The 13,564-nt window shown below is 42.2% G+C and overlaps 1 protein-coding gene across 18 annotated transcripts in view; it reads left to right on the forward strand.

Moving 5' to 3' along the window:
• The window catches only part of PTPRK (protein tyrosine phosphatase receptor type K), a 450,255-nt gene that overhangs the window by 400,415 nt on the left and 36,276 nt on the right, over window positions 1-13,564 (forward strand). For 10 of the 18 annotated variants that reach the window (XM_075339909.1, XM_075339911.1, XM_075339917.1 and 7 more), the window contains 4 exons: window positions 2,572-2,756; window positions 2,932-3,019; window positions 4,820-4,896; window positions 5,104-5,121. In XM_075339909.1, coding sequence (XP_075196024.1) covers window positions 2,572-2,756; window positions 2,932-3,019; window positions 4,820-4,896; window positions 5,104-5,121 — 368 coding nt within the window. The remainder of the gene's footprint in view (window positions 1-2,571; window positions 2,757-2,931; window positions 3,020-4,819; window positions 4,897-5,103; window positions 5,122-13,564) is intronic. The other 8 variants (XM_075339913.1, XM_075339914.1, XM_075339919.1 and 5 more) reach the window with 1 other exon arrangement.

Raw genomic sequence — 13,564 nt, forward strand, 5'->3', positions numbered from 1 at the left:
AAGATGGGTTTGGCTTATCTCAATGTATTCAAGTAACGGAACTTTCACACAGAACCTAGGAAAGGTTTGAGTAGATCAAACTTAAATTACAAAATACAGATATTTTTCTGGCTCCGTTATACAGCGTACAGGACCTGTGAACGCATACATGCTTTTTTCCTGATAATGGAAATGGTTTACTGGTAATTTTATGCTTTCCATACCAGACAGTTACAAGGCATAAGCGAAATGACATTTTATGTCTTTACCACGTCAGCTAATGGAATATACAGCCCAAACTTTTACTCTTTATTTACTGTGTGTCCACCCATATCCTGTCCACCGCCATTAACTTGAGAACGGCGGCAGCTATAGGCATAGAAGTGGTGTCTAGGTATAGTAAAGTAGCCATGCGCTATGCAATGAAACCACTTATAGCGCCATCTGGTGGAAAACAACGGAGTTAGCATTTTTATCTCGAAAACGGAATGAGCGAGAGAAAAAAAAAAGTGAATTACAAAGTTGTAGGGCATCATCAATTCAATACGACTCGACACCTTGCATACAGAAATGCTATGATATAAAACCCATGACCCCCCAAAACATTGAATGCTGGTCACGCATATGGCACTCATTTAACTTTGATTCTCAAAGTGGCTACCGTCAGCTGCAATGCACACCTGGACTCTGGACAGTATACTGTATCTTGCTGCATGTTGTGCAATATGGTAGGTGACACGTTTGCACAAGCATCTGTGATACGTCATAGTAGGTCCTGCAATGTTAGGGGGGTCGCATACACCTGCTGTTGATGTGACCTCACAGAAAGAAGTCCAATGGGGTCAGGTCAGGTGAGCGTGGAGGCCAATAACTTTTAGGAAGGTCTCCTTGAGGTATCTCTTCACGTCCGCAGCCTTGTGAGTTTTACACATTGTAATCATAGCATTTCTGTATGCAAGGTGTCGAGTCGTATTGAATTGATGATGCCCTACAACTTTGTAATTCACTTTTTTTTTTCTCTATCTCGTTCCGTTTTCGAGATAAAAATGCTAACTCCGTTGTTTTCCACCAGGTGGCGCTATACGTGGTTTCATTGTGTAGCGCATGGATACTTTACTATACCTAGACACCACTTCTATGCCTATAGCTGCCGTTGTTCTCAAGTTAATAGCGGTGGACAGGATATGGGTGGACACACTGTATATATATATAATGTGCAATCCTAATGATGCAGATCAGTATTGTGTTATTGAAGGATAGTCTTAGGTTATGATCACACGCAGCGATTTTTGCTTTTTTTTTTTTTTTCTGCAGAACAAACCTGCCCTCTTAGCAATAAAAAAGTGTCTTCCAAACACCATTTTTTGCTGTGTCTTCCAGCTGCAATCGTTTGGGTTGGTGTTTTCTTCAAAGTAAATGTTTAATAGTTTAGTTCACCAAAAACAGCAGGTTTTGTATAGTTTTTGCACTTTCATTGCTTTATACAGGTGAAAAAAAAGATTCAAAAATCGCTGAAAGAGTTGACATGCTGCACATTTCAAAAACATGCAAGTTTTTACATTGTCAGGAAAACAAACAGCGTGTGCCCAAGATTTCTGACATCTCATAGCTTTTGCTGATACTGTGAAACGCATAAAAACGCTGCATGTGAACATAGCCTTAGTGTACAGTAAATTCAAGGTATACCCTTTCATATCTTCCTGAACTTTCCAAACCCCTTAATTTTGAAAGTAATATATTTTTTAATCAGTTTGTATCAACTCAATATTATTGACTGTACTTAATCATTTGTTAGGCATTAGTGATGAGCGAGCACTACCATGCTCATGTGCTCGGTACTCGTAACTAGTGATGAGCAAGCACTACCATGCTCATGTGCTCAGTACACGTAACTAGTGATTACCGAGCACTACCATGCTCGGGTGCTCGGTACTCTTAACTAGTGATGAGCGAGCACTACCATGTTCGGGAGCTGAGTACTCGTAATTAGTGATAAGTGAGCACTACCATGCTTGGGTGCTGGGTACTCGTTACTAATGAGGAGGGAACACTACCATGCTCGAGTGCTCGGTACTCGCAACTAATAATGAGCGAGCACCACCATACTTGGGTGCTCGGTACTTGTAACTAGTGATGAGGGAGTACTACCATGCTCGGGTGCTCGATACTCGTTACTAGTGATGAGCGAGCACTACCATGCTCGGGTGCTTGATACTTGTTACTAGTGATGAGCGAGCACTACCATGCTCAGGTGCTCTGTACTCGTAACTAGTGATGAGCAAGCACTACCATGCTCAGGTGTTCGGTACTCGTAATGAGCAGCTAGATGGGCTCAAGACATTATACTCAATACATGAAAGTCAATGGGAAACTTTAACTTTTTACTGGAAGATTTTCTAGAAAAATGTCCAAGTTCCCCATTGTACTCGGGTACTCGAGTCATGCCCATCCAGGCGTCCAACTGTTCGTCATGAGTACCGAGCCATGGTAGTGCTTGCTCATTACTATTAGGCATAAGTCAGCTTTGTGTTAAAACCAATATTTTCTAGTCTGCTATTGAAGAAATGTGTACAATTTTTACTGTTTTCTCAGATGAAAATCATACCGTAACCGCAGAGTCCAGCCGACTCTTGGATGTGCCACGTTACTTATGTGAAGGGACGGAATCTCCTTACCAAACGGGACAGCTGCACCCCGCCATCAGAGTAGCTGACCTACTTCAGCATATTAACCTTATGAAGACTTCTGACAGCTACGGATTTAAGGAAGAGTATGAGGTACTAATGCCAGCAGAGCATCACCAAAAATTGGCAAAAAAGAATGAGATTGTCTACATTACCTGCACAATCCGCTTATGTGTCTGCCCGATTTAACATTAACTTTTTATTTCTTGCTTATTACTGAAACAAAGTAAATTCATGTTGCTATTGTATGTATGATTTAACGTTGCAGAGTTTCTTTGAGGGACAGTCTGCATCTTGGGATGTGGCAAAGAAAGACCAGAACCGGACAAAGAATAGATACGGAAATATCATTGCCTGTAAGTCTTTAGCTTTCATGGTTTTCTAAGGCACCCACTTCAATAGGTGAATTGTTCTAGTCTAGCTAATGGAACTTCTTTTATAAAAGTGATTTATATTTTTTTTTTTTTTTTTTTAAATCCATCCGATTTTTGGCATCCCTTTAGGCTACACGGCGACTGTGGTTGCTATAATGGTCATATGAACGAAGTTCTCTCGATGCCGCTCCTCCATTGCGACACTGTAGTAGTGAATGGGGTCACATTGCGCCATCTACACTACTGCAGCAAGTAAGTCGCAAAAAATTAGACTCATTTGGCTACAACCCCATTCACTTGTATAGTGGCGTGATGTAGTCGCATCGAACAAACTTCAGTCACATGACTGTTATAGCAGCTAAAATCGCTGTCAAGTCCTAGCCTTAATGAAAAGTAAATGACATAGTTTGTGATCATTATTTAGTTGGGTAATAATACATTCTAGGGCCCGGATTCACCATGACCCTCATTTTTCACACGGTATGCCTATCAATGAATGAGGCAAGATGCAAAATGTCATGCACCTCAGTGTGCACCTCGACACACAATTTACTCCAGTCAGTGACTGGAGTAACCTTTTGTGATGTAAGGACAGCCAGCACACGTCATGAATATGGCGTTACACAGCGTTCAGCTGTTTTATAGGGCTGGTAAAAACTAGTGTGAAACTACCAAAAGTTGCAAAATTTAGGCACAACTCCAATTTTGCACCAAAATTTTGCAACTTTTCAAACTTTTTTCACCATATTTTTGGATGGAAAGCTTTTATGAATCCGGGCACAAGATCTACAGCTACTTCAAGAAAATTCTTTGAGGTCCATACACATACAATATGAATACAGAGGGACCTTGGTTTACGAGTAACTTGGTGTGCGAGTATTTCACTATACAAGCAAAGCTTGCTGTAAATTTGTACCTCAGTTTACAAGCAAGCTCTGCCGTATGAGCAAATACCGCACACACTTCCAGTTCCGTACTTTAACAGCGCTCTTGAAGTCCGCACAAGCACGCACAAACACACAAACACGTATGTGCGCACACACACACACACACACACACACATTATGCTCACCTTACCTTCTGTTCCATCGCCGGCCTCATGGTTCTTGTAGTTCGCTGTTACAGGATGTGTATCGGGTAACCATCGCGACAATGGAGGAACTTCCGCTGTCTGCCGCTACTCAAAGGCAGTGCGCTGGCCAATCAGAGGTAAGCGGCTCCTGCCTTTGATGTCAGCGCTCTGGCAGCGGAAGCTCCGGCATCAGTCGCGATGGTTACCCAATACACATCCTGTACCGGCGAACTACAAGAACCAGGTGGCTGGCGAGGTAACGGAAGCTAAGTTGAGCATATGTGTGTTTTGTGTGTGTTTGTGCATGGAATGGCATAATAGGGGACCAGGATGGGACATTGAACAAGTTCTGGAACGAATTGTCTGAGCTTGCATTATGTCCTATGGGAAATTTTGCTTTGCTAGACGAGTAACTTGGTTTACAAGCACATACCCAGAACGTATTGTTCTCGTCAGCCAAGGTTCCACTGTATAACCCACTGGATGTGTTTCTGGTGGAGACCCACATCTCAGTGCTGTTCCTGCCTCAGTGTGGCTGTCATTTCAGGAGAATGCTGAGCAGAATGTCTGGGTCTGGAAAATCTAATTGGCTAAAAAATGGAGAGGAAATGTGATGGCTAAAATAGGAGGGTTGTTGATGGCAAGTAAGGAGAAAATCTTATGAAAATGTAAATATATATAAAATATATGGTCCGCTTTCTTTTTATTAGATGATCACTCAAGAGTCATCCTACAGCCAGTGGAAGACGACCCCTCCTCTGACTACATAAACGCCAATTATATAGATGTAAGTGTGTGGCACCACCCCCCACTGATCCTGCATGCTCTGAGCTTTTGGCTTTTGTATGTGTTTCTTTTCCGCATGTCATTGCTTATGAAATTGATTGCAAGTGTTTAAAAAGAAGAGAAACTGTACACTTTCCTTGTTTGAAGTCCTAGTACTCACTGACATTGTTGTGCTTTCTTTCACACCTGACTTTGGTTTGGGCTGTAGATTTGGCTGTACAGGGATGTAAGTACCACTATATGTGAATAACAGACCCCTACAGTAAACATTTACTTATAGACATTGTCCCCAGTTACTTTCTGATTCCGACTAATGCTTATTACCCAACATTTGTGCATGCTTCACCTAAACTTTGTATAGTTTGTCTCGATTTTTTTTTTAAGTTGTGTTTCTTTTTATTACTTTCACGATTATGTAGCTAAAGTTCGTAACCTGGCAAAATAGTCCGATTTGTTTTGTAAGGTCCCTGAAATGCGTTCTCTTCCCCCAGTAACTTTCCATGCTCATTTCTTATTTTGTTGTTTTGAGTATCTGGCTGCTCCATGCTTTTTGTTAAATCGTAGTGTACTTTTTGTAACAAATGTTTAGCTTGCCATTGTACTCTGTGTTGCAGGTTTTGCGTTTTTGTCTACCTGTGAAAAGGCTAGTTTGAATTTATATGAAAGGTATTAGTGGCCTTCAGAGCCGTTCAGGTGGCCATAATACTGGCACATTTCTTTTGCGTCCATATTGTAAATCCAATACCTGGACTTTGTGCCTTTATTCAGAACCAGTTAGCGCTCAGTACGTTTTATTGGACTAACACCAATCCTGGTGAGCTGTGAAAGAACTAATGTATTCGTAATATAAGCATAAAGAAGAACTATTAGGGCATCTAAAAATGCCCTCAATGGCATGCCAGCCATGGCACCCTTATGTATTGCACAGCAGTTTTCCAGGTAATGTCATCCACTATAATTTAACTCTTAACAACCTACTTCCTAGTTTTACATGGGTAGACAAATAAAAATAGACTTATTTGGGGCAAAAAGGGTTAAGTGAAACAAAAACTCTTTAGTGTTCTGCACATCATTACTGTAACCATATGAATGCAAAAATTTCACACGCCCGTGGGATATTCAATAATTTAAACCTCTTTAATCACTCTCCAATGTTTGGCATCTTATATTTATTTTTTCATATCTATTGATCTATCTATATTATGCCATATCACTCTGTCTGTCATATCTTTATATCTAGCTCTATATCTCTGTGTCACATCTTTCTCTCTGTGGCGTCCTCTCTCCCGCTCTGTGGCGTCCTCTCTCTCGCTCTGTGGCGTTCTCTCTCCCGCTCTGTGGCGTCCTCTCCCGCTCTGTCGCATCCCCTCCCGCTTTCTGTCGCGCCCCCTCCCGCTTTGTCGCGCCCCCTCCCGCTTTCTGTTGCGCCCCCTCCCGCTTTCTGTCGCGCCCCCTCCCGCTTTCTGTCGCGCCCCCTCCCGCTTTCTGTCGCGCCCCCTCCCGCTTTCTGTCGCGCCCCCTCCCGCTTTCTGTCGCGCCCCCTCCCGCTTTCTGTCGCGCCCCCTCCCGCTTTCTGTCGCGCCCCCTCCCGCTTTCTGTCGCGCCCCCTCCCGCTTTCTGTCGCGCCCCCTCCCGCTTTCTGTCGCGCCCCCTCCCGCTTTCTGTCGCGCCCCCTCCCGCTTTCTGTCGCGTCCACTCCCGCTTTCTGTCGCGTCCTCTCTCTCGCTTTCTGTCGCGTCCTCTCTCTCGCTTTCTGTCGCGTCCTCTCTCTCGCTTTCTGTCGCGTCCTCTCTCTCGCTTTCTGTCGCATCCTCTCTCTCGCTCTGTCGCCTTGGTTATTCTCCAGTCATTATCACGTTATCGGCTTCCTCACTTTCAGATTCATACACAGCATGAGCAGGGAACAGACTAGGCAAGATACTGAGCATATCGGTCCACCACTGAAGGTAGACATACAGTCCAGCCACAAGAGATGTAGCATGGGGCACTATTAGAGATGAAAATGGACTATAAATACAAAACACACTACTTTTAATTATTGCACAGTATATTGGCAATACACTTTTTTCACATGCTCTAGTGAGTGCTGCTAAATGCTACTCATGAGACAACCCCGTCAGGCCGATTTCACGCACTTTATTTTTGGTTACATATGCTATTCATTATTTTTACGGATACATCACTAACCCATTGCAATGAATGTGTCTTTTCACATGCCATTTTTTTTTCTTTATTTCTTGTTTTGCGACATGAGTGTCCGAACAAAAAGTCTTACTTGATATGTTGCGAATAAAACTCCCTAATAGAAGTCAATGGTCCTGTAAAAATAAAAATATTCTCTGATGTCATCCATGTGATGCCAGTCTTTTACTGTCTAATGGGTATGAGATTTTTTTTTTCCATACAAATAAAATGAGTATTAACAAAACTGACACACAGACCAAAAATGGGTTCAGTACATTGAAAAAAACAAAACAAAGCACTGAACGTTTTTCCCACATGATAAAAAGACTTGTAAAACCGGCCTTAACGTAGTTTGTACTTAAAAAAAAAAAACTCCTTAAATGGAACAGTGATTCATGAAAAATAAAAAACGCATGTATTCCCCTCCTCAGATCGGCGCTGCTCCAGCAATGTCAATGCTGTATCTGCGAGTGCTTACATGACATTGTCGTTGGAGCCCTGCAGATTATCAGCTCTGCTGTGCTCGTGAGACATAACAATGTCACACCAGTCTAGTAGATGAGTATCTGCTATTTATATATTAGATTTTTTCATTTAATTACGTTTTGTCCAAGTAGTGGACAACCCCTTTAATGGGAACCCAATATAACTTAACCATGCTGACCAATATATGGCAAGGGATACGTAAAAAAGGTACTTTTTGAGGATAGGTGTGGCGCCCCTGACCTGGTCAGGCACCACTGAGTACTGCACCCATGCTGGGTCAGTACTTCCAGGTAATCCTAAAGGCTGGAATAGGGTGTGTACGCACAGACACATAGCAACCAGGTCTCCCACACCTTGAGAGGGGACCCTTGGGCCAGACCCAAGAGGGGGCTTGCCTCCACATCTCATTAAAGGGTGTAGCGGAGGGCCTGGGAGCTAAAGTTGCAGAGGCTGTCAGGAAGGTAGGAGGAGAGCCAGTCTGGTAGTGGAGCGCAGCGGTTGCTAGGAGACGCAGGCGCGCGCAGACACTAGTCAGACTCTGCATGTGAAGTAGCTGTTAGCGGGGGAGAACGGTTACCAACAAGTCAGTCAGAAAAACGCTGAGGGAGTCAGTCGGTCGAGTACGGGGACTCCTGGTGACTAGGCACGCATGGAGAACAGGTCCCTAGAGTAAACGTCCATTTATTGATCTGCTAAACCTGCCGGTGAGGGGAACTAAAAGCCCCTCACCAACCATATAGAGTCCGAACCTCAGCAACAACGAGGGAGCCCATAAGGGAGATCGAGCCTGGAGCCATCTCACTTAGTCCACTCTGCCGGCAAACGGGCCAAAAAGGGGAGAAAAGGCAGTAGGGACTTCTCTGGATCAATCCCACGGTACTTCAAGTCAGGAGTTATCCGAAACAAGAATTGCTAGGAAGGCGAGTTAATGGTTACTCTTAGACCGGCCTAAAGGATACCTGATTTCACCTGGTTTAATCTCAGCATTGCCCGGGTACCTCACAATAACATTTAAAAGTGAGTAAAAAGCAGTTGAAAGACTTTCCGGACTGAACCTGAGTTATTCTGGGACCTGTTGTTCTACACACTCGAGCCCCTGGGGCCAGCCTCACTCACGGGAGGCCACACCATCAGACTGCAGATCCCATCAGCCCCAGACGCTCGTTAAACCTGCAGTGGCGGTCACCCATAACCCTGACCGCAAACCGTGAGTGGCGTCACGATAATAAAAACTAATTTACCTGTTACCAGATATACCCAAAGTGAAGACCCTGTGGCGTCCCTGAAGGTGGAATGATGTCTTTGGGGTGATTACCGCGGGTGGGCGCCACATCGGCAGTAGTGGTTGTGCACTTACATACAGGTTGATGGACTGTGGTAATAGACTATTTAAAGGTCGTTACTGTAGTGTTTATTGGGAAAACTTGGTGACCGGTTCCCTTTTGGTCTCACAAGGTATTTTTTTCTCTCACATGCAATCTGCCCATGTTAAATATAATTAATCTGTGTTAAATCTCAGTTTTGGTTAATTGAGCTTCTTGCAGTGTGTAGTATTAATCTTTCTCTTAAGAAGTTACATTGGACAATGGTGTTTTCTGATACATAAAATGTCCTGTATTTAATATTTATAAAAAGATTTGAAAATGCATTACTTTTCTCTGTATACAGCTAATTCATATGTGTGTTTTCTTATCTTACGTCCTGTGACATTCAAGATCCAGCATTCACTGGGGATTCTCAAACGGCACTGCACTCAGTTCCCAGCAGCTTCACTCATTTACCCTAGAAACGGCATTCGGGGGCGGCGCTGTCTTCACTTACCACAAGTTCTTTTACTACCACCCTCGATGATGACATGACTCAATCACAGTAAAAGAAGCAGAGAGAACTGACCACAGTGCCGTTCCACTGCTTCTCTTACCACCACCCCTGATGACATCATGAATCAATAATAGTAAAAGGAGGAGGGAGAAGTGATGGCATTGCCACTCGACAACTTCTCTTGCCACCACCCCTGATGACATCATGAATCAATCACGGTAAAAGGACAGGGGGAAGTGACCACAGCATCGGTCCTCAGCTTCTGCCACTACCCTGAAAAGGATCGTCATAAGGGGGCGACGCTACAGTCATTTACCACAGCATCATGAATCAATCATAGTAAAAGAAGCAGGGAAAAGTGACCAGTGCCACTCCACAGCTTCTCTCACTGCCCTGAAAATGGATCTTCATCAGCAAGTGGCACTGCAGTCACTTCTCCCGCTTTTATTGGCAGCACCCCCTGATGACGTCCTGTTTCAAGGGGAGGGGGGGGGGCATCATAGGTGTGGGTAAATGACTGTAGGGCCCCCCTCCTGATAATGTCCCTAGAGACTATCCAATGAATGATGGGACTTGAACAGAACATCACAGGAGATAAAATAAGAAAACAGATATAGGGATTACCAGTATAGTGAGACCAGTGGTAAATATTCAAGGAAAGCTTAAAAAAAAAAAAAAAAAAAAAAAAAAAAGTGGTGAGGGTTTAAAAATAGCCACATGCTTTGCAAAAGTATTCATCCCCCATTGGCTTTTTACCTATTTTGTTACTTTACAGGCTGTATTTAAAGATTTTTGCAATCCAATTTGTTTGTGATGTATCAGCACTAATTAGTATAAGTTGGGTAAGTGAAGTGAGGAAAATGTAGACAAAAAATTAATTTATGGGATGAAATTAATAAAAATTGCTATGTGCATATGTATTCATCCCTTTTGCTATGAAGCCCCTAAAAATTTCTAGTGCACGCAATTACCTTCCTAAGTCACATGCTTATTGAAAGGAAGTCCACCTGTGTGCAATCTAAGTGTCACATGGTCTGTCAGTATATACACACCTTTTCTGAAAGGTCACAGAGGCTGCAACACCATTAGGCAAGAGGCACCACTAACCAAACACCATGATGACCAAGGAGATCTCCAAACAAGTCAGAGACAAAGTTCTTGAGAAGTACAAGTCAGGGTTGGGATTTAAAAAAAAAAAAAAAAAATTCTAATCTCTGATGATCCTAAAAGCACCAAAAAATCCCATATAATCAAATGGAAAGAACTTTGTACCACAAAAAAAACTGCCTAGAGAGGTCTGCCCACAAAAACTCTCATCCCGCACAAGGAGGCCATTAATCAGACGCCGTATGGAGACTAAGGATAACCCTGAAGGAGCTGCAGAGTTCCCAAGCAGAGACTGGAGTATCTGTCCATACGACTACAATAAGCCGTACACTCCATAGAGCTGGACTTCATGGACGAGTGGCCAGAAAAAAAGCCTTTACTTACAGCCAAAAATTGGAAGGCTCATTTTGAGTTTGATAAAAAGACATGTGGGAGACTCCCCAAATGTATGGAGGAAGGTACTGTGTTCAGATGAGACCAAAATTGAACTTTTTGGCTAGCAAGGTAAACGTTATGACTGGTGCCAAACCAACACAGCTCACCACCCCCACAGTGAAATATGATGGCCGAAGCATCATGCTGTGAGGATGTCTTTCAGCAGCTGGGACAGGGAAAATGGTCCAAGTCTACAGGAAGATAGATGGTGCAAAATTCAGGGATATTAATGAGCAAAACCTGTATGTCTATGATTTGAGACTGGGATGGAGATTCACCTTCCAACAAGACAATGAACCAAAGCATACTGCTAAAGCAACACTTGAGTTTAAGGGGAAACTTGTAAATATATTTGTGTGGTGTAGTCGAAGCACAGACTTTAATTCAATTGAGAATCTGTGGTCAGACTTGAAGATTGCTGTTCACCAGAAGAAACCATCTAACTTGAAGGAGCTGGAGCAGTTTTGTCTTGAGGAATGGGCAAAAATCCCAGTGGCGAGTTGTTGAAAGCTCCGTAGAGACTTATCCAAACATGCTAGGAGCTATTATTGCCACAAAATGAGGAAGGGGGTGAAGAAACATTTAAATTCCAGGTTGTGAGGTATTAAAACACGAAAAATGCCAAGTGGGTGAATACTTTCACAAGGCAGTGTGTTTATACAGGACTAAACCTGACAGACCTATTATCGTTCAATGGACAATAATTTATCCATAGCAGCTGAAAAAAAAACCCAGAGATCATAACACAGATGTGCCCAGAACCTTTTTTTTTTTCTTCTTCAACTATTAAATGCACGTATCAAAATGACCTGCAACCATTCATTGATATTTAGAGTGAAGTAAAAGCACCGTAACAAGCGTTAGCACATCCTTGAGGTTTTGTTCAGACACTCTACCATGTTTTTTTTTAGCTGTCTTTGTAAGTACATTAGAACAAATAGTTAAAAAAGAATAAATGATTAAAGTACAACCTTAAGGTTTTATTATCAAACGACCAATGGTAGAGTGTGTTTTCTTTTAGCTAGGTGGTCTGAAAATGGATCACACTTTTGTTACAGCTATTGTAGATTTTTCTGTGTATTGAAACTAAATGAAATGCAATTTATTAAATTTGTTGGTCGATATCATGAGATTTTCATGGCCTTAATCTAATCTTTGCCAGTAGCACAATGTAAAAAAATGTAATCCTTGTGTGTAGCATTGTCAGCCTGAGCTTTGGTAAGACTCTAGAGAGAGGCTTTCAGTTCTGGACTAGTCAATCGCTCCATTATAATTCGATCAGCGCTTACCCTTTATGGGACACCACAGTTCAACAGAGGTTTTACGTTTTGTTTTTTTTTTTTGCATACTATACTCTACTACTCTAACAAAGGATTATATCAATTAAAAGTCAATTAAAGGCCCCTGGTCTGCAAACCATATTAATATGTTATGGCATGAGTGCGATAAACACAAATTGTTGCAAAACCTGTTAACAGACTTGGTGTCGCCTATGCATGATGTCTATTAGATGTATCTTTAGACTAGATAAAACTGTCAGTGAGTAGTATGTGACTTTACTGCAAAAAAAGTTTGTTTGGCCCGAATGTCCTGGGAAAGAAAGTCCTTGATTGGTTGTATTATTGTGGCTGTGTACGGCTACTGCTGCACGTTACGTCCAGCCGTTGCTTTAACATCTGCTTGCTGCATGTACCTATGTGTTGCTTTTTCTTGTATAAATGTTGTTGCAGTTTATTTTCTGTAACTGAGAGCCTCTCATTATTAGGCATGTGCTCACCACCTGCCTAGAATATTACACACCTACAACTTCATTAAACAAATGTTACGTGAGACTTTTTACAGAGAACCTTTCACCAGTTTGAGCATGTAAAGCTGAATAAAACTATTTTTTTTATATTTTTAATTTCTCATCTCCATTGTGGAGATATTATCTTGTAATGTTGAGAATCTAATTAATGCTAAACCTAAGGGGACCATTACAAGAGATTTATCTTTTGGGCGCTTGTACTTATTCCCCTACATGACAAATTAACCTATCATTAGCCTGAGACCTCAATTGGGAAGGGAGGGAGAAACAACAAACCCCTAGAGAAGCTTTGAGCACACACTCTCTTTTGAGACATGTAATGACTCACAGCTCTACTTTTCTCTGTGATCTGTCTATTATGTAGAGTAGAGCAGAACTATTTGTCATTACAAACACCTCCAGGTTTCATATCACAGCACTCAGTGTGGGGGAAGGAGTGGTGATAACAGCAGATTTGAAAATACATTGAGAGTAAGCTGTTTGTAATGACATACAGCTCTTCTTTACTGCACCCTCCACATGCTGACTGCTGTGAGATGAAAGGTGAAGGCGTTTGTAATGGCACATTGCTCTAGTATACTCCTATCCTCCCATACTGACTGGTTTAAATATAGATATTGATACATTGTAGTTTTTTGCTCGTCAGGGTGTTTAAAAATATGTTTTCATTTTTCTTACATAGTAGCTACCAATCTATAACTAACCTATGGAGTTGTTAGTCTACTTGCTATGATTATTAAACCAACTTAAGGGTACCTGTCTGGCGAAGTTTATTAATGAAACTAGTGCTTTATTTGTGTTGTTCCAAGAGCAACAAAATGTTTTGTAG

This window comes from Anomaloglossus baeobatrachus, chromosome 3, assembly GCF_048569485.1.
Source record: "Anomaloglossus baeobatrachus isolate aAnoBae1 chromosome 3, aAnoBae1.hap1, whole genome shotgun sequence".
Lineage (NCBI taxonomy): Eukaryota > Metazoa > Chordata > Amphibia > Anura > Aromobatidae > Anomaloglossus > Anomaloglossus baeobatrachus.